The sequence below is a fragment of the Equus quagga genome, chromosome 20 (genome assembly GCF_021613505.1).
Source record: "Equus quagga isolate Etosha38 chromosome 20, UCLA_HA_Equagga_1.0, whole genome shotgun sequence".
Lineage (NCBI taxonomy): Eukaryota > Metazoa > Chordata > Mammalia > Perissodactyla > Equidae > Equus > Equus quagga.
Window position 1 is genome coordinate 33,843,009 of NC_060286.1, and position 19,019 is coordinate 33,862,027.

The 19,019-nt window shown below is 52.8% G+C and overlaps 1 protein-coding gene across 1 annotated transcript in view; it reads left to right on the forward strand.

The window, feature by feature from the left end:
* Nucleotides 1–2,904: 2,904 nt before the first annotated feature.
* Nucleotides 2,905–19,019, forward strand: part of SLC24A4 (solute carrier family 24 member 4) — a 156,527-nt gene continuing 140,412 nt past the window's right edge. The window contains exons 1-2 of the mRNA XM_046647791.1: nucleotides 2,905–3,675; nucleotides 5,585–5,695. Coding sequence (XP_046503747.1) covers nucleotides 3,546–3,675; nucleotides 5,585–5,695 — 241 coding nt within the window. The 5' untranslated portion in view covers nucleotides 2,905–3,545. The remainder of the gene's footprint in view (nucleotides 3,676–5,584; nucleotides 5,696–19,019) is intronic.

A 19,019-nucleotide genomic window follows, 5' to 3' on the forward strand; every position in this document is an offset into this window, starting at 1 on the left:
TCCTTATGCCAAAGTGACATATTTTGAGATGGCATATTCTGTACCCTGAAGCAAACTTTTGTTGTTTTACTGTTGTCTGTCACTGTCACCGTAGCACAACCTACCCCAGTGGTTCTCAAAGTGTGGTCCCCTGACCAGCAGCATCCGCTGCACCCAGGACGTTGTTAGAAATATAAATTCTCAGGCCCCACCCTGGACTCAGTGAAGCTGAAGCTTTGGGGTGCGGCTCAGCAATCTGAGTTTTAACAAGCCCTCCAAGGGATTCTGATGCCTTCGCAAGTTTGCTGACTGATACCGTCGTCTGGAAGACAGAGAGGGAGGAATCAAAATTCAGAGAGAAGGTCATTCATTCCAGAAAAGCAAACTTGAAAAACCTGAGTAAGAAGATTAATTAAACAGTGAGGCTCTTCATGTCCTAGGAAAGAACTTTTAAGAAAAAAAATATACCCATCCCCACAGACTGAGCCTTCCTATCAAAATGGCCAAAAGTGTTTGGCCATGTCACCAATCTCCTACTATGTCACATCAGAAGAAAACACTGTCACAAAGGGGATCCTCCGAATCCAGTGGCAATGAAGCCAGACGTAGAGCCTGAGATACACCCAGAAATGCATTTTCCATTTGTCCCCACGGCCTTGCTGACTTAGAAAACGCTCTTGAATGCTCTGAAGCTGAAAGGCACATAAAACCGCATTCTCTCTTGTGCGGGGTGAGTCATGAGGGCTGCAGCCAGGCTATCTGGTAATGGGCACTATTTCAAGGAAGCAAAGAATTGCTTTTTAAACTGTCAAATAAAAGCACTCCATTTGTGCATGTGAAATTATTCCAAGCGTTCTAACTAGTAACTGAGAGCAAATGAAAGATGTCACAGAAAAGAAGCATTCTACTAAAAAGCTGGCTAAATGTTCAAAGACAGACACCTGATAACTCCTTCCATCCTGTTTTGGACTCAGAAATTTTTACTTTCACCAGCCCTAGGTGAGCTCCATGGACAAGAAGTTTAAGGAAATATTAAATCCTAGTAACAAGATGCCATTTTGCTCCTTGGAGTTGCTTTCACCAGCGTGAGCCTCATGCTGTCTCACCGGCAGGACCACAGCATCCAGCAGGATCACTGTAACTTTTTCCTTTGGCTTAAATATGATGCCAAGGGCCCTTGGCTAGCTTTCCAAGTGAGATACTTAAGACTTAAGCAATTATGGTCTTCTACTTGCTGTTGATAAATGCATCCTTGTACAGGTTAATCAATGAGAAGAAAATTCTGCAAAGTGGCTTTTCCATCCCTGGCAGGCATGCGCAGTATAGGTCACCGAGGTGGACGGTGAGCCTCAATGGAAAGGCCATCTCTAGAGACAAAACAGAAGCCTGGGCTGTTCCATACCTGGTCAACCCCAGCCTTTTCCATTTCATTTCCTCTAGGGGTTTCCACTGCAATTAGCCTTGTGTTCATGCCTTCAGTATCTTTGTGGGGACGGAAATGCGGCTGCTGAAACTAATCAGTGAATCTTCTCTCTGCCCTGGCCCGCCAGGTACCTCTTCCCTGTGTCACCATGCCAGGCTGACACAAGCAAAGTTGTCCCTGCTTACTCAGTCCAAGAGGAACCATGCAGATGGTGACCAGCGAGATGCACTGGGCTGTGTTTCTCATACTCCAATGTGTACAGGAATCTCCAGGAGGTCTGTGTAAAAATGCACATTCTGACTCAGTAGGTCTTGGCTGGAACCTTAGAGCCTGAATTTCTTGCAAGTTCCCGGGCAATGATCCTGTTGCTGTGGCCCACATTTTGTTTAGGGAGGGAATAATGCACATTCTGCAAAACTGTGACTTTTAGAACTGCCCCTACTAAACGGGTCTTTCTCTAGGGGCCTGGCTCCCCTTCGATTTAGGGTTCCTTGAAAGCAGGGACTGAATCTTGCACATTTTTTTGGTTGTTTTGTTTTGTACTTGGTTTGCTACTTGGCACAGGTCCCTCACGCGGTGGGTGTGTATTTATGTAATTAAACAGAGCTGGCCTGGTTCCAAAAAGGATTCTAGGTGGCCTTAACCCCTAGCAGGCCAGGGTAGCCAGGCAGTCCCAGGGGTAGCCACCAACCCTCTGGGCTTGAGGCCCTTCCGCTGCAGGTCCCCACACCTGCTGGCCCCTAGATTATACCTCCTCTGCCGCTCTTGTGCACTTCTCTCTCCTGCCCCATTTTGAAAGCGGTTTACACTAGAGAGCCGATCAGAGACAAGGAGGAAAAACAAAACAACACAAACACCAGAGAGCCCTGTGAAGCTGCAAGCCTCCACAACATCAAAAGCTCAAGTCTCAGCCGCAGAACTCTGGGGTTTCTCTCCCCGCTCGGCCAGAGCGCGGTGCAGGTCGGCGTCGCGCCCCCGCCGCCGGCTCCCCCGCCCGCCCCGGGAGCCCTGCAGGAGCCGGTCCGGCGGGCGCGGGCGCTTGTGGGCTCGGTGCAAGCCTGTTTGTTAGCTCTGCTTGAGCAATTAATCTTCTCCTGCATCTCCCGCTCCAGGGGGGTGGTGGCATGGGGGCCTCGGGTCGCCTCGGGGGTCGTGGGGAGCCAGACAAGAGCGGCTGCGCTCCAGAAACCCTTGTTCCGAATGCCCCTGCGGTGCCATAACCTATTCCTCTCGGCAGCAGCCTCCGAGGGTAGTGGGGCGGGGGGGGGGGGGGGGGGGGTTTTGTTTCGGCTCCGCAGGGGAGGAAGGAGAGAAAAACGGAGAACGAGGGCGATTATGTTGGTCAGTAGTTGAGCCTCACGGGGGAAGGGAGGAGCGCACCGGCGAGTGCGCCCTAGGGGAGGAGTACACGTGCTCGGGAGGGGGGTGGGAGGCGGGCGGGAGGGGAGGAGAAGGGAGGCGTGAGCTGCGGGCGGGAGGCGCCACGGCCTCGCAGACGCAGGCGCCGGCAGCCGGAGAGAAAGTTCCCGGGGAGAGCTCGCCCCCAGGAGGGCCGACGTCTAGGTGGCGAGGGTCGCAGGTCCCGCGCGTCCAGCCTGCCTGCCCGCTGCGCGCACTGCGCCGCCCGGTCTCAGCTCGCCGGGAAGCATCGCTGGAGGGCAGCCGCTGCAAACTTGGAGGGGGAGGATGGTGCGAGCGGGAGCGGCTGCGCGGGGCGCGGGGGCGCACTAAGTGCTCCCAGCGGGCGCCCCCGGACGCTGCTGCCAGGGCTGCGGCCGGGCGAGCGAGCCGAGGTTGAGCGGGCAAGTAGCGACTCCAGCGCCCGGACTACGCCAGCCCTGCGAGCCAGGGCCACCAGCGCCACCGTGCCGGCGTCGCCTACTCGCCAAGGAGCCATGGTGCGCGGAGCGCGCACGCCGCGCGCGGGACTCTGAGCCTCCGCGGTGCCGCGCGCCCCCACCTCCCCTCTCCCCTCGCGGCTTCCCAGCTGACCTTGCCCGCGGGCCATGAAGCTTTGGCCTGGAGCCCCTCACCTCTGAGCCTCGCGTCGCCCGCTCCAGCCCCAGCGCCACTCAGCCACAGACAGCACTCCGGCCCCTGAAGCTCCCCATCCTCTCCCAGGGACGCACCCAGGCGCTCCAGGATGGCGCTCCGCGGGCGCCTCCGGCCGCGCAAAGTTCGCAGGAGGCGAGAGATGCTGCCGCAGCAAGTTGGCTTCGTGTGCGCGGTGCTGGCCCTGGTGTGCTGTGCATCCGGCCTCTTCGGCAGCTCGGGTAGGTGCCGGTGCGGACCCTTCCCGGGAGTTGGGGGGCTTGGGCTGGGAAGCCTCGGGGCAGCTCCGAGATGTCTGCCCTTCCTTCTCCTTCAGGTTGGTCCCAAGGGTTCATTCAGTCGCCTCCCCACTGAGCAGGTAGAGCGCACCCAGGAGGGCTGAGGTCGATGCTGTGCGCTGTGGGGCCGGCTCCCCTGAGCTGCGCGCAGCCCCCGGGGGCTCAGGACGCGGCTGCCTATCTGTGTTACTAAGACGAAAGCCTGAACGCTGGCCACTCCGCGCAGAGTTCCGTCCCTAGGGTGCACGGGGAATGGGCAGCGCAGCGGCGGAGTCCAGGTGTGGGTTTTCTTGGCCTGGGGCGGTTGAAACTGATCCGTTTTCCTTTTCTGCGGAGCGGAGAGGCTTGTGTTCCGCGTCCCTCGAAAACCCAGATTCAGAGACTGGGAGCCGCTTCTCAGCTCTGCCCTCGCCCCTGCCCTGTTCCACAGGGGCGCCCCGGGTGTCCTGACGTCTGCTCTCCAAACCCCAAAAGCGATGGGGCGGGCTGTCTCCTCGGGAGGTTGCTGCCATGTTTGAGCGTCGCTTCTCTCAACTCTTAATCCCCGCGGGAGGGGAGCGCCGGGGTCTGGAGCCACAGTCGACACCCCATCCGAGAAGAGACCCAGAGATTTGGGGAGCCTCTTAGGATATGCAGATTGGAGGTGGAGAGAAGGAGAAACTCACAAAAGAAATATCTGTTTGGGGGTGGAGTGGGGCCTGTGAGCCCATGTAGGAGCTTCAGAAGACATCCACTTGGCTAACGGTCCCATTGTAGTCAGATGTTGCCGACCTTTTAGGCTTACTTTTCACATTTTAAAAATGAAAGAAATGCAGGTGATGTAGGAACCTGGACATGCGGTTTATAAAGCGGGTCGTACCTTCCTGAGCAGTTAGAAAGGGACAGTTTACAGAGGTTCCTAAAAATTAGGTGGAATGTGATTAAACTCTTAAAAAAACACGGCCATGCATAAACCCTAACTTTGTGATTTGAAGGTATAGGGTCAAACAGTGACTCTTTCCAACAGAAACCCAGAAAGGTTATTTGAATATCTTAACGCCTGGTGCTTTGCAATTGGGCAAGTTGGTGTGCTTTTCTCCCAATTACACACCAGAAATAATAAAATCCCAGAGGCTCTTAGATGTCACCATTATGGCAGAGGTATTATTACCCTGCTGAAGCAGTGTGCGCATCAGGTGAATGAAGGAGGTAAATGAATACTTTAAAGGTCTTAAAGTGAGAATCATTTTTCTTTGCTGGATCAGGAATTACCTTTAGGAGTTAAGCTGCGTCTGGTCACTGGCATCCACACCAGTGATCCCCCTTGTTACCCTGTATGGCCTGTGGACCAGCAGAATCAGCATCATCAGGGAGTTTGTTAGTACAGGGCCCAGGTCCCACCCCAAACCTACTGAATCAGAATCTGCATTTTGACAAAATCTGAGGGTGATTTCTTTGCATGTTTAAGGGTGAGAAGCTATGGGCCAGATCCGTGAACCTTCTCCCTCTGCTTGCTGACTTACTAGCCATTTGTGGCTCCTCCAGCATAGGGACACCCGAGCATGTTTACTGGGCCAGAATTTAATGGTCACCTGTCTAAACTCTTTCTTGCACCTGTGAGGGCAGAGACCGGAGCGTTCTCGGCCAAGGTCTGATCACCCGTATGGGACTGGAAACAATTAACTAGATGTAGGAGACAGATTAGTATATGTGAGCAGGTGATAGTGTGCTTCCATCGCTGTATGCTCCCTACAGGTGGCTCTGTAGTCAAACAGGGCTGTCGCTGACATAGCCGCATACAGATACGTAAGGTCACTGTGAGGCTGCAGGCACCACACTGACCTAATGGTGTCCGATTTGTTTTCCAATCCAGGGCACGGAACAGCTTCTGCCAGCAAACATGTTCTACCAGACCCGTGGAGAAGTCGAAGGCTGATGGCACCAGTGAACGGGACGCAGACAGCTAAGAATTGCACAGATCCTGGTAAAGAAATAGATTCTCCCCGTGCCCCCACCCCAGGCATTTGGCCTGGCAATGGTGCTTCTGTGGCCTATTACAGCTGGAGCCGAGAAAGGTGGTCTTATGAACCTGCAAGCGTTGAAGGGTGATGTACAGACCTTCATTGTGCTGCTAAGCAACTCACATACTTTCTTTATCCCACAACTGAAAAGGTCACATTCAGGAGTTTTAAAATTGCATTTTGTGTTCTCACAGTGCTCCTAAATGCTCAGTTTTCCCCGCTGTCTTGATTTGGTTCGCCCAGGTGTCTTTGTTCTTTTCCCCTTTTGCTCACTGTGCCCACTGGATGGAGCTTCCAGGGGCAGCAAATCCGGATGCTCTGGCAGGTGGCACTTTGGCATGACCCCCTGAGGTTGGACCATGCTGGGCAGCTGTAGGGTGGGACACTTAGGGTGCGGGGGCCCCTTCTCTGGAGTGGGAGCTCCTGGTGTCCTTCCAGATGGGGAGATACATCTGCTTGCCCCGGGAGGCAGTTTTAATGTTCCTCTTCAGTCTCTTCTAGGGGGTCAGAGGCTGCCATGACCCAGACATGACATCTTATCCGTTCTTCTGCCAGAGGCAGGTTTTGCTTAAATAGGTGAAGAAGATTCTTGGGAGGGAGTACCAGCAAGCAGGGAGGCAACTGGAAGCTGCCCAGGCCTCGGACAGGGCAGTCCTGGGCTTCCGCTCTGGCTCCAGCACTGGGGTGTGTTGGTGAGAAGGATCCCATGGGATGATGTATTGGAAGGCCCTTTGGGAACTATGAAGTCTTACTATAAGTGGGAACCACTTGGCTTTTCCACCGAGTTGCCAGGCAAGTCACATAATCTTTTTTAGGTCTCTATTTTCTCACCTGTAAAATGGGCAGGATTGTACTTGCTGCTCCGGGGTTGTTGAAAGAATCTGGCAGGACTCTGTGGGGCTGTGCGTAAAAGGAAATGGAGACCCAGAGCAAAGGAAAGGTTTAGACGATAATCGTCACGTGTCTTGTGCTCACACGCAGGTCTTACCCGCGTTTGACAGGTCAGGAGAGATGGAGGGGGGAGACCCAAGTTGCTCAGTCACAAAGCTTGTAAGTGGTGAAGCTGGCATTGGAACGTGGGCCTGTGTGACTGAAATATTCAGGTGGTTCCATGTGCTTAAGAAGGCCGGGGCCTTCCCTCCAGACCACCAGCTTCCCTGCCCTCAGGATGCCTCTGAGAAGCCCTTTGGGGACACGCAGGATAGAGGAGCACAGGCTTGCAGAGAGGCAACTGGGATTCCCTTTGAACTCTGAACTCCCATCTGTCCCGGTGACCCAGCAGGTGGCGGTGCCTGTCCTGTCCTTTAACCTCCCCCAGTCCATCTTTCTTCAGCCCAAAGTGGCAGACGTGTGTACTGGACGGACACATGGACACGTGCAAGGCCGGGGACTGATGTTGGGGCCCATCCTGTCGCTCCAGGGACCTGAGATGCTAGAATTAGCACCGTCCACGTGGGAAACGCGTAACTACTCCGGGTAAAGAACCAGGGTTAGTGCATTTCTGACTGGTTTCCAGCTCCCTGGCACTCTCACCTTGGGCTGGCTGTGCCCTCTCCCTGTCACGTGTAGTCTGGACACATCGGCTTTCACAGGGCCCGGTTTCTTAGACTTCTCCTGTGCTCCATTGTTGCCCCTGTAACTCAGTGTACTGATTAAACATCATTTCACTAACTATGGAGCAGTCAGTCCTGTTTGGCAGGAGGACCTGGCCTTGTCTTCCGTACAGAGGGAAATCGGCAATATCTTTAGCAATAATTAACATTTGCATTATGCTTTGTGTTGACTATTTCCAAAACAGGGCGCTGCACAGAGAAAAGACTCAGTAAATATTGGTCAAATGATGGAATGAAAGTACATTTTGAATATTAAGCACTTTAAGCCTTACAGTGTTTTTGCAAAGATGAGGAGTGCGAGTTTCTTGGCTGGCAGGAGCATCCCTGGGTCACCTGGCTCCAGATCCCATGCTCACCCCACTCCACTGCACCTGCCCCAGCCCTCCTCCCAGCCTAGGTGGGGCTGACGCCTCCTCTTGGGGCCACAAGAATACCCAGCCCCCTTTCCGTTTCACAAGTATGACGTGCACTGGCTGTTGCGTGTCTGGTGGGCACTTGGTGGGGAGTATTAGCAAGTCTAAGAGGCAGCCATTGTCCTCGAGTGGCTCACAATTGAGTAGGGAAGACAGGATCCCAACACAGGGAAGATTTGGTGACAAAGAAGGATGCAGAAGTCCCCCGGTCAGCAGCCCCATGGGAGCCACTTCCGGTCTCGGAGGAGGGTGAGCGGGTCTGATGTGGTGCTGTGTAGTCTTGGAGCCTAGATGAGGCAGGCCTCTTCTGCAAAGACAGAAAACCTCCCCAGGCTGGGGTTAGCAAAAAAAGGGAATTTATTGCCTCGGTCAACTGTGAGATCAGAGGTTGAGAAGAGTCTTAACTCAGTTTCTCTCTGTCTCAGGACTCAGCTGTCCTCCAGCGTGGGAAGGTGGTCCCAAGCTCCAGCTCTGTGTCTTCCCAGACCCAGAAATGCTTGAAAGAGCCCCTGTGGCTGAGGTGCTTGTAGAGAAGACCCCGGGTTCTGTTGGCCTGGGTCACATGACCTCCTTAAGGCACTCGCTCGGGCCAGGGGCCTGTGGGTCCGGACTGGCCTGGACCCGGGTCACAGGCTCCCCCTCTGGAGGGTGGGGGCTGTAGCCTCCTCCAGCACCAGAACTCCACCTGCAGTCGGCCAGCTTGGGAATTTGGGGAGCAGGCACTCGGTTCTTTCTAGCTGTTCACCAGAGGGCCCCGTCCTGGAGCTGCTGCTGTGTTAAAGGTGGACCCAACTCTCTCCCAGTTAGTTCAAGTTTCAGGAGTGTGACAGAGGGTGGTGTCCAACGGCTGCCCTCTTTCCTACACAGAGGAGTTGCCCATAAAGCACCACAGGGGTTCTCGCATCCTCCCAGGCTCCCGCCCTGCGTCCATCTCCACCAGCTACAGGGCCCCCCATCCTGATCTACCAGATGAGGTCTTCTGGGGATGCGGGAAGATGGAGCTTTAAGACTTTCCTGCTGTGTCAGAGCGCCCAGAGCTGGGGCGCCCACCCGCAGTGGGCGTTCAACGGATGTTGGCGCAGGTCTTCATAAGGACTTCGGGGGAGGGCCTGCGTCTTGCTGTCTGTGCCCTCCACACACTCCTTTTCACCTGCGAGAGGAGAAACTTCATTTTCTTTGGGTTTTTTTTTTAACAAATAACACCCTGTGCTTCTTGTTAAGGATTTTATTTTTTCCTTTTTCTCCCCAAAGCCCCCCGGTACATAGTTATATATTTTAGTTGTGGGTCCTTCCAGTTGTGGCATGTGGGACGCTGCCTCAGCGTGGTTTGATGAGCAGTGCCACGTCTGCGCCCAGGATTCGAGCCAACGAAACACTGGGCCGCCTGCAGTGGAGTGTGTGAACTTGACCACTCGGCCATGGGGCCAGCCCCCGAAGCTTCATTTTCTAAAACTACAGATGGGACCCTGCCATAGTCATCCTTTAAGACTCCGTATGTGGGCTCTTTGCTGTGCTGGGCTGTTTCCCCAGATCTTGGTGGTCGTTCTCTCTCGCTTCTGTTGCAGCTTCGGTGCCTCCCCCCAACCCCCGTCACGTTACCCTATCTTGTTTTTATGACATGCATCTCCATCCAAAATAGTTTGCTTCTTTGTCATCTCTCTCCTCTTAAGGGCTGCCTCGCTTGCTGCTGTATGCCCAGAAGAGTGATTTTTAACCCTGGCCGCACATTCAAATCACTGAAGAGCTTTTGAAATGCCCAGGCCGCACCCTTGGAGTGTCTGATTTCACTGGTCTGGGGTGGGGCCCAGAAATCAGTACCTTTTAAAAACAACTCTTTGGGCGATTCCAAGATGAAGCCAGAGTTGATGCTCGCTAGGCGAGAGCCCTGCTACTCTGTGTGGTCGGCATCACCTGGGAGCTTGTTAGGAATGCAGAGTCTCAGGCCCACCCCAGACCTACTGTGACTTAGAATCTGCATGCTAATGAGGTCCCTGGCGATTCTTGGATGGACACCAAAGGCTGGGAAGAATGAGCTAGAACCCTGCCCCGCACTTGGTAGGTGTTCCGTAAGCATTTGACTGTTGAACGAGGGCCAAGACTTGGTTTAACATTGCCTGAAAACCAGTTTGGTTTCTGTTTAAATGTAGGGAAGCTTGAAAAAAAAAATCTGCTTCATTTTTGACCACTGAGATCTATGAAAAAAATTGTTAATTTCTCTTCCCCCAGAGATCTGGGCCTCTAGGCCTTAGATTTTTGTTTCAAGGTCTGTGCAGAACAAGCACTAAAAGTGGCAAGTGGGTCCCTCTAGGCATAATGCGTGAAATAGGAGTGAGAGGCAGTGACTCTGAGGCCCTTGGGAGCCATCTCAGCTCTGGCTGCTGTAACCAATACCATAGACTGGGGGCTTAGACAGCTGACACTCATTTCTCACAGTTCTGGAGGCTGGAAGTCCAGGATCAAGGTGTTGGCGCGTTCAGTTCCTGGTGAGGGCCCGCTTCCTGGCTTGCAGATGGCCACCTTCTCCCTGTGTGTGTTCACACGGTGGGGAGAGAGAGCATGCCCTGTGGTCTCTCTTCCTCTTCGTATGAGGGCACTAATCCCATCATGGGGAGCCCACCCTCATGACCTCATCTAAACCTAACCACTTCCCAAAGTCCCAACCTCCAAATCCATCACGTTAGGGGGTTAGGACTCCAACATAGGAATTTTGGGAAGACACAAACCTTCAGTCCGTGTCAGGAACCAGAGAGTTTCCACAAGTGTCTCGGTGGGGCACCTGGAGAGTTTGAAGACAGCGGAGGGTGGGACCTGCTGCTTCTCACCCCTGGCCTGCAGGTGAGACACATCTGGGAGCTCGCAAAAATCCAGATTCCTGGGCCCAGCCCAGCCCTGCAATCAGAGCCAGTGATGGATGTGTTCTGCGGCCGGCTTTTGGAGCTCCTGGGAACCTTGCTCAGCTACCGCAGGTCTTCCGTGGCGGGCTCCTTCTTGTCATTGCAGCATCCCACACGCCCTCCCTGATCATCCAACCCGAAGCAGCCTTCCGAGTCCCTGGCTTTGTTGTTTGAGTTCTTTGCAGGAACCAGTTCCATCTATTGTTATGTTTGTTTGCCTCCCCCAACTAGAATATGACAAGTGAAAGCCTTGTTTGCTTTTTAAAACCACAGCGTGTGCTTCACTTTTTCCTTCTGTGAAATGGGAGTTTTAAGGGGGTGGTGACTGCATCCGCCTCATAGGGTTGTCAGAAGTCAGTGAGTTAATACCCATCGAGTAATACACACATACACGCCTTTAGCTTCCGTTTTCGTTATTGTTTTCTTATCTGCTTACCCAGAGATGGTACAATGCCTGTGTATAGTAGGTACTAGAAAAAGTATTTGTCAATGAAATTTTATGAGAACAAGTTAAGAAGCAAACATCTTGCCAGACATTATTTCTTTTCTCTTCTGGAAACAAATTCCTTGTTCTGCTTTTTCTATCTTTCGAGGATTTGGGATGCTGGAGGATGGCGTACCCTGTAGAACTTGTCTCTAAAAAGAAAAACTCTTTGGTTTTTCTCTCTTGGCAAGTGTTATTTTACGTTTCGGCTTTTTAGCTGGGTGGGCGTGGCTTCCCCCATTCTTACACTGCCCGTTCCTCAACCTTCGAGGCTAAGTCAGTGGTCCGTCCTCCATGATGTCACCTGTGTGTGGAGGTTCCCCAGCCTCCTGTGCCCCACGTTTAAAAGAGGAAGAGAGACAGAGAGAGGAGCTTGGTTCCCCCCATTGTTGGACGGATTTGCTTCATCATGTTTGGTTTTCCGCTTTTCCCATATGTCTTTGGGAGGCCTGGCGGCTGCGTCTTAGCCCAGGCTGTTGTAACAAATACCGTCGACCAGGTCCGTAAACAGCAGGAACGTGTTTCTCCCAGTTGCGGAGGCTGGAAGTCCGAGATCAGGGTGCCGGCGTGGGCAGCTTCTGGGAGGACTCTCTCACTGGCTTGCAGACTGCCGTCCTCTTGCTGTGTCCTCACCGGGCAGGGAGGGAGCGAGTGGAAGTGAGCTCCCAGGTGTCTCTTCTTATAAGGCTAATGATCTTATCAGATCAGAGCCACACCCTCATGACCCCGGCTAACCTGAATCACCTCCCAGAGCCCCATCTTCAAATACCATTGCATTGGGGCTTAGGGCTTCAATGGAGGGATTTGGGGGGAGGATGTAAACAGTCGGTCCATGAGTGTTCATAGATGGGAGGCTGGGAAGAGAGGGCTGGCAGAGTGGTGTTTGAGAGAGAGGGAGGTTGAAGGTGGTTCCCAGCCGTTCAGAAGAGCATGGGAATTGAATGCAGGCACCCAATGGGGGATCTGTGGTCAACCTGGCCCTAGTCAACCTTGCTTTTTCTTCTGTACTGGGGCTGATGTAAAGGCCAGAGTGGGAGGAGAGGAGGTGGCAGGGTCTGGTGGGGGCAGGCTCGTGTGCATAGGAGTTGTTGTCGAGGCTGGTTAGGAGGAGGTGAGACAGTCGAGCAGGTGCCTGCTGTGGGGGGGTCTCTGTGGCTGCCCCTGTGTGGGGAGCAGAGGTGCAGAAAGCACGAGGAGGCGAGATTTGGAGGAGGGGACCCAGAGCTGCAAAAAGTACATCAGGACATGTGGGCGTGGAGGTGAGGCGATACTGGCGACGAGATGAAGCGTCTGGATTCTGAGCGAACGTCTGTTCAGACGCCACTTCAGCAAGCTTGGGAGAGGAGTCACACCTCCAAAGTTTTCAAGATGTTACATAAAAGCTGATCCTGGGTTGGAAAAGCAAGAATTGAACTTAGGACTCCGGGCAGGGAGAGCTTGGTTCAGTGACTGTCCCCGACGGCAGGGGCAGGAGTTCCAGCCTGGGGAAGGGGTTTCCTGGGCATGGCAACCTCCAGAGAGCCAAGTGGCTTCTTGGAGAAAGTGTCACCAGCCACCTTGGGACAGCGGTAGGCTAACAGAGCCACCAATCGGATCCCAAATGGAGGCCAAGGAAGATAGCAGCCTGTCATCAGTGTGCTCGCTCTTTGCCTTCTGGGGGGGCTGCGGTGGGCTTCTTGTACAGGGGGGCACGCGCTTGGGAGCTGAAGATCTGGATTCTAGTGTAGGCTCTGCCAAGATCCTGCCTGGCATTTAGGGCTTCTCTCTCTCTCCACAAAACGAGGTTGCACTGGATACGTGCAAAGGTTTCCAGCAGCCAGAAAGGGCTCCTTTCCTCACCAGCACCAGCTCTTTCCTTCTTGGAGATGGCAGTTTGATGTGGGGAAGGCGGATGAGCGGCGTGAGTCCCAGCTCACCCATACTGGCTGGCCGTGTGACCTTGGGCCAGTTACATAACTCTCTAAGCTTCAGGTTTTCTCTTTTATAAGATCAGGATGGCAGCAGTTCCTCCCTGCCTCACAGGGCTGCTGCAAGACCTACACCACATGATGTGTAAGTATTTAACACCTACCAAGCACGGAGTAGCTGCGGTCATCATAGTGGCCCTGGCTGACACCAAGGTACTTGGCACTGGGTGCCGTTCCGAGGGCTTTCCGTGGAGTCACTTACTTGCTCCTCATAACAACCCTGTAGGTAGGTGCTATTAGCACTTCATTTTGCAAATGAAGAAAAGGAGATCCAGAGAGGTTAAGTAACTAGCCCACGGTCACCCAGCCAGCCAGAAGCAGAGCCAGGTGTATGTGTGCATTTTTAATTAACTATTTTTTAGAGCATTTTTAGGTTTGCAGAAATTAGAGTTCCTGTATTATTCCCCCACCCATGCTCCCCCATTTTTTTTTAATATTTCACTAGGAAATTATTTTATTTTTTTTGGTGAGGAAGATGGGCCCTGAGCTAACATTTGTTGCCGATCTTCTTCTTTTTGCTTGAGCAAGATTGTCACTGAGCTAACATCTGTGCCAGTCTTCCTCTGCTTTGTATGTGGGATGTCACCACAGCGTGGCTTGGTGAGTGGTGTGTAGGTCCGTGCCTGGGATCCGAACCCCAAGCCAAGGAAGCAGAGCGGGTGAACTTAACCACTACACCACTGGACCGGCCCCACCTACCCCTATTTTTAACATCTTGTATTGGTGTGGTCCCTTTGTTGCAATTGGTGACCCAGTATTGATACATTATTATTAACTAAAGTTTATAGTTTACGTCAGGATTCCCACTTTGTGTCATTCATCCCATGAGTTTTGATAAACGTATAAATGACCTGTATCTACCGTTATAATATCGTACAGAATAGTTTCACCACCCTAAAAATCTCCTGTGGAGCCTTTTAATTTGGACGGTCTGAATTGTGAGGCTTAGCCGTCATTATTAAGCAACGGGGTAGAAAAAGACAATTTAGAGATGCGGACTTCCCCTGCCACTCGCAGCCTCCCTCCCAGGCTCCGTACCCTTCTGAGAACCAGGGCGTGCCTGTCCTTGAGCAGCACACATCTGTGCGGGCCCTGCTTCTCGGTATGTTTCTAATACCGATTTGTTTGCAATCAGAAGTTTTGTTGGTTTTTTTTTTTTTTTTTTTTTTGCTTTCTGCAAACCATGGGGCCATCTGCTAGCAGTCTCTCCTTTTTACCGGGCCATCTGCTACCCCCCCACTTCCAGATTCTCCGCTCCTGACTCCACGCGGGCCTCCCGCAATCCAGAGCGCGCCCACTCGGCTTCCTCTTGAACTCTGAGGAACGCTCCTCCTGGAGTTAAAAATGGAAATCGTTAAGCATTGCCATGTGTTGTCTTGGGTGGAAGAGATCCATTCAACTCCACAGAAAATTCAAATGCTTGAAAAGGGACTTTTTTATTAAACATTGTCCATTATTGAAGAGGCCATTAGAGCATAGCATTTTACTAAAAAAGAAGAAACATAAATGTGCCAGAATAATTTACGGTTTCTTCTGAAAGAGCAGTGGATGTCCCCGTTGGGGAAGGAACAGAGAGTCAGCGTGGCTGGGAAGCCAGGGAGCGCTTTGCCCCGTGCGTCTTCCCCTGGCAGGTGGGAGAGCGTGGCGAGCAGGTCCTGGGCCCGCAGCTCCCTGTGCTAACTGAGCACAGTGCAGGGCTGCAGGCCTGGGTCTCATAGGAATTGCCTGAGAAATTAGATGCAACGCGCCTCTGTGGAGCCTCTCCTCGCCCCGCATTGTTCTAGGCTCTGATGCTGGAGAGAACCCAGGCTCGGCTCTCAGCGAGCGCAGACAGGCAGGAGCTCAAATGACAGAGCAAATACCTGCGGAGGAAAGGGCGCAGTGGTTCAGGGCAAGGGTGCCCTCCCTGGAGGAGATGACATCTGAGCCTGGCCTCGAAGGGTAGGGGGTGGCAGTGGAAGGACATTCTAAGCAGACGGCACAGTGCGTTGAAAGTGCTCCCTGAGAAATCAGAGCATCGTCTGTGCCTGGAGCAACGCTTACTAGCAACCGCGGCGTCCTGCTCATTGGCTGTCCGAGGGGGGAGCGCAGACAAACACTCCTGAGATTACCATGCACTGTAGTAAGTAATTAAGCTTTGGAGATTTAGCACGGAGTCAGTGCTCAGCCAGGGCTGGGGCTGAATCAAATTACTTTGATTTTTTTTTTTTTTTTTTAAGCGAAAGGAGGTAGGGCTGGGAAATGCACTGGGGCTGGCCCGGGAGGCAGTTGGCGGACTGGTTCACAGTGCCCCCCCAAACCACAGTTAGGGCAGTCACCCCAATTCACAGGTTGTGCTGGGCTCACTTGGGGACAGCTCAGGGCAGATTGCAATTATACTAATGGAAGTATTTGCCCGTCTTTCCCCACTAGCCTGAGGGCAGGGCTGTGTCCTCCGCATCCTTGGCTCTGGGGCGAGGCCAGAGTCTGGCGTGAACTCAGCTTGGAGCAGCAGGTGACTGGATGGACGGACCTGCTCGTTCTGCCAGACGGGGAGATGTGCCCACAAAGGCGGCTGCTGCCTTCCTGCTGCCCTTCTAGTCTGTTGATGCCTTGGGACAGGTCAGGACACCCGGGCAGGAGGAATTAAGGGTTAAGAACATGGACTCTGGAGCCAAACCACCTGGTTTCCAATCCTGCCTCTGCCCTTACTAGCTACGTGATCTTGAACTAGTTCCTTCATCTTTACCATCTAACCTCAGGAAAAGAGCAGGGTTTGTTTTGTTCATTGACGCACCCCAGGCTCTAGAACTGTGCCTGGTGTGTGTGTGTACGTGTGCATGTGTGCGAGAGGCCGTACGGTACGTTCCTCCCGGGGTCGTGAGCACTAAACGTGCTCTGTGTAAACCTGTGTACAGTGCTTACGAGAGCGCCTGGTGCAGAGCGGTGCCGCATGAGATTTTGCTGTTGAAATGATCTCTGAGAGAGAACTTGAATTATAACCACAGGATAAATTTTGGGATCTGACCTCTAATGAGGGATGGAGGATAAACGTTGTAAATGCAGCACCTTATTTCGAGTAGAGAAAGTTAAAAAAAAAAAATGACTGTCTGGACTTAGCTCTGCTTGTTGCTCCTTCTTTGAGGACAGGAGGCTGCTGACTTTTTTTGCGTGGTGGATTCTGAGAGACTGCCCAGACCATGCAGGCCGTGGGCCTCCGTGTGTTTTCTAAACCTGGTCCCCTCTGTTGGTGACATGGGACCTGATGAGAACGACCTGGAATTTGGAGACCAGAGTCTGTGTTCTGGCCCTGACACAAGCTGTGCAATTGTGCAGAAGTCACTGCGGCCGGCTGTTGGAGGCTGTGTTTCCTGTCTGTGAAATGGGCATGATGGGGATGCTGTTTCTCCCTACAGGCTTTTAAGGATTAAGTGCAAAGTGCTGTGCAAATACCATTACTATTGTTTGCGTAACTATAGTAGATGCTTAGCTTTTTGAAGAGCATTCCTTCTTTGTGAAATGGAGAAAATCAGTTATCTGGGGTTTTTCAGAATTGGTTCATAAAAGCATGAATAGGATTTGGTGAAAGCATTGTGCTTGGCTCGTGTGCGGCAAAGGCCCCGTTGGTGGAGTCTCCGGCTAGAAGAGAAGGATGAAGAAGGTTATTTAGATTGTCCTTCCAGATACCAGCTCTTATGATCTCACCTGGGTTTATCTCCTCTCATGCTATAAATATCTGACTTTTGATTCCATTGTACATGCTGAGTTCATGGACCAACCTTTTAGCTGAGCCAATCCCATACCAGCTGGTTCAGCTCTGTACCTGAGATGTGTGTTCATTAAACTAATCACATGTATGAAAAAACTACTCAGGAGACCTCTGAGCTCAGGTAGGAAGCCATTCTTCGGTTTAATATTTGGTTGCTGGAAGGATGTTGCTTGAGCAACCCGTCTGCTGGGCCCAGGAGGAAATTACAACTGACCCAGATGTGGACCCTGCCTCCAGGGAGCTTCCATTCTAGTTGAGAGGATCAAAATCTACGAAATTATCCTGTAATGAGAGGGAGAGTGTGAAGTGCTGTGCTCCTACTGGGAAGAACGGAGGAGGAACAGCTAAGTTCTAAATGTCAGACTCGAGAAGAGCATCAGGGGCAGTCCTGTGGCATAGTGGTTAAGTTCATGTACTCTGCTTTGGTGGCCTGGGGTTCTTGGGTTTGAATCCTGGGTGCAGACCTGCACACCGCTCATCAAGCCATGCTGTGGTGGCATCCCACATACAAAAATAGAGGAAGATTGGCACAGATGTTAGCTCAGTGAGAATCTTCCTCAAGCAAAAAAAGAGGACGATTGTCAATGGATGTTCGCACAGGGCCAGTCTTCTTCACCAAAAAAAAAAAAAAAAAGGGAAAGCATCAGATCAAAGCAGGCACTAAAGATGGGCAAGTGTGACTTTTGCAGGATAATAGTGGAGTAGACACTGAGGTAGTGCTTCCTCGCTGAGCCTTGTAACTGTCTGCTGAGAGTAGGTGGTAGGTAATATTGTTGTTATATCCATTTTATAAAAGATGTGAGTAAGACACAGAGAGGTTAAATACTTGCCCAACTTCTAGCTGGGAACTGGCAGAGCAGGAATTTGAGCTGGGGCAGCCTGGCCTCAGAGCCTGTGCTCTTTGGGGGAAGAAGATGAAGCGTCCCCCAGCCGAGGGGCAGGTGGGTGCTGGCTGAGGTTGGGGCCCCAGGCATGTGGGCGGTAGGTGAGTCATCCTGTAACAAGCCTGTTGGACCCAGAGCCTTAGACTCCTGAAGGCCTTTGTACCCCGCCACGTCGCAGTGGGGGCCCTTGACGGTTTCTGAGCAGCTCCAGTTTTTGGAAGATGACTGCTGGCAGCGTCGGGGGATAACTGCCGTTGAGGTGATTTGGGAAAGTTCTTAGCATCATGCTCAATAAGCTTTTCAGGGCAGAAAAAAGTGAAGACGGAGCAAGTAGGAGCCATTGCAGAGAGATTTAGGCAGAAGTCATAGTGCTGTACGGGATGAGGAGCAGATCGAGAGGGGTCAGGTCTGCAGAACTCAGCAGAGGCGGGGTGTATGAGCCAAGGGGTGGGAGTTCTCAGCTCTGATCACGGAGGCAGATAAATGGTCCCCGACACCACCGTCGTCCAAGGTGGGGACACAGGCAGCACCCCTTCCTTCTTTAGGTTTGGACCCCTCTACAGGGACCCTCATCCAAGACAAGCCTTGTACCAGGCACAGGGGCTGGTTTCTAGCCTATATTTCATATTCCGACGTACACATCCAACAGACACCCGTTGGATATCCGAGGATGGGGCACTGGTTGGGTGCTGGGACCACAGAGAGCAATCCCTGTCCTCAGTGAGCCAACAGGGTAGGAGGAGAAGGTAGACTTGTCGTCGCCGTGTGTGGCCTGGAATGACACACTCGAGTGCCTGGTGTGGCTGGAAGGCATGGGGAAGCATGCAGCGTTGGAGCCGCACTTTGACTCATGTGGGTATTTGCTGGGCAGATGGGGGGGCGTGTGACATTCCTGGCGGTAGGTGCAGTGATGGCAGAAATAGGGTGGTAAGAGAGAAGCTGGCTGGGTCAGGGCCAAGGGTGGCGTTTTCAGCCAGCCTTAGGTTCCAGTCCTCGGGTGGGCGTGGTGGACCCTATGGCTTCATTATGCCAAGCCCGAGGTGCCCCATGCTGGAGGCTGGGCCTCCATCTGGCTCCTGTAGGGTTTTAAGAAAACCTCAAGAGGGAGAAGTTACTCTCACTCCTCCAGGAACTGCTTACCCTTTCACCCATACACAGGGCCCCAGCACCTGCTGGGTGGGGAGCTGAAGGGACGCAAAGATGCGGTCCTTGCCCTCAGGGACCACAGCCAGGAGGGGACACGGATCACCGCCATCTTCATGCTCCTTCAGCACGTTGCCTCAC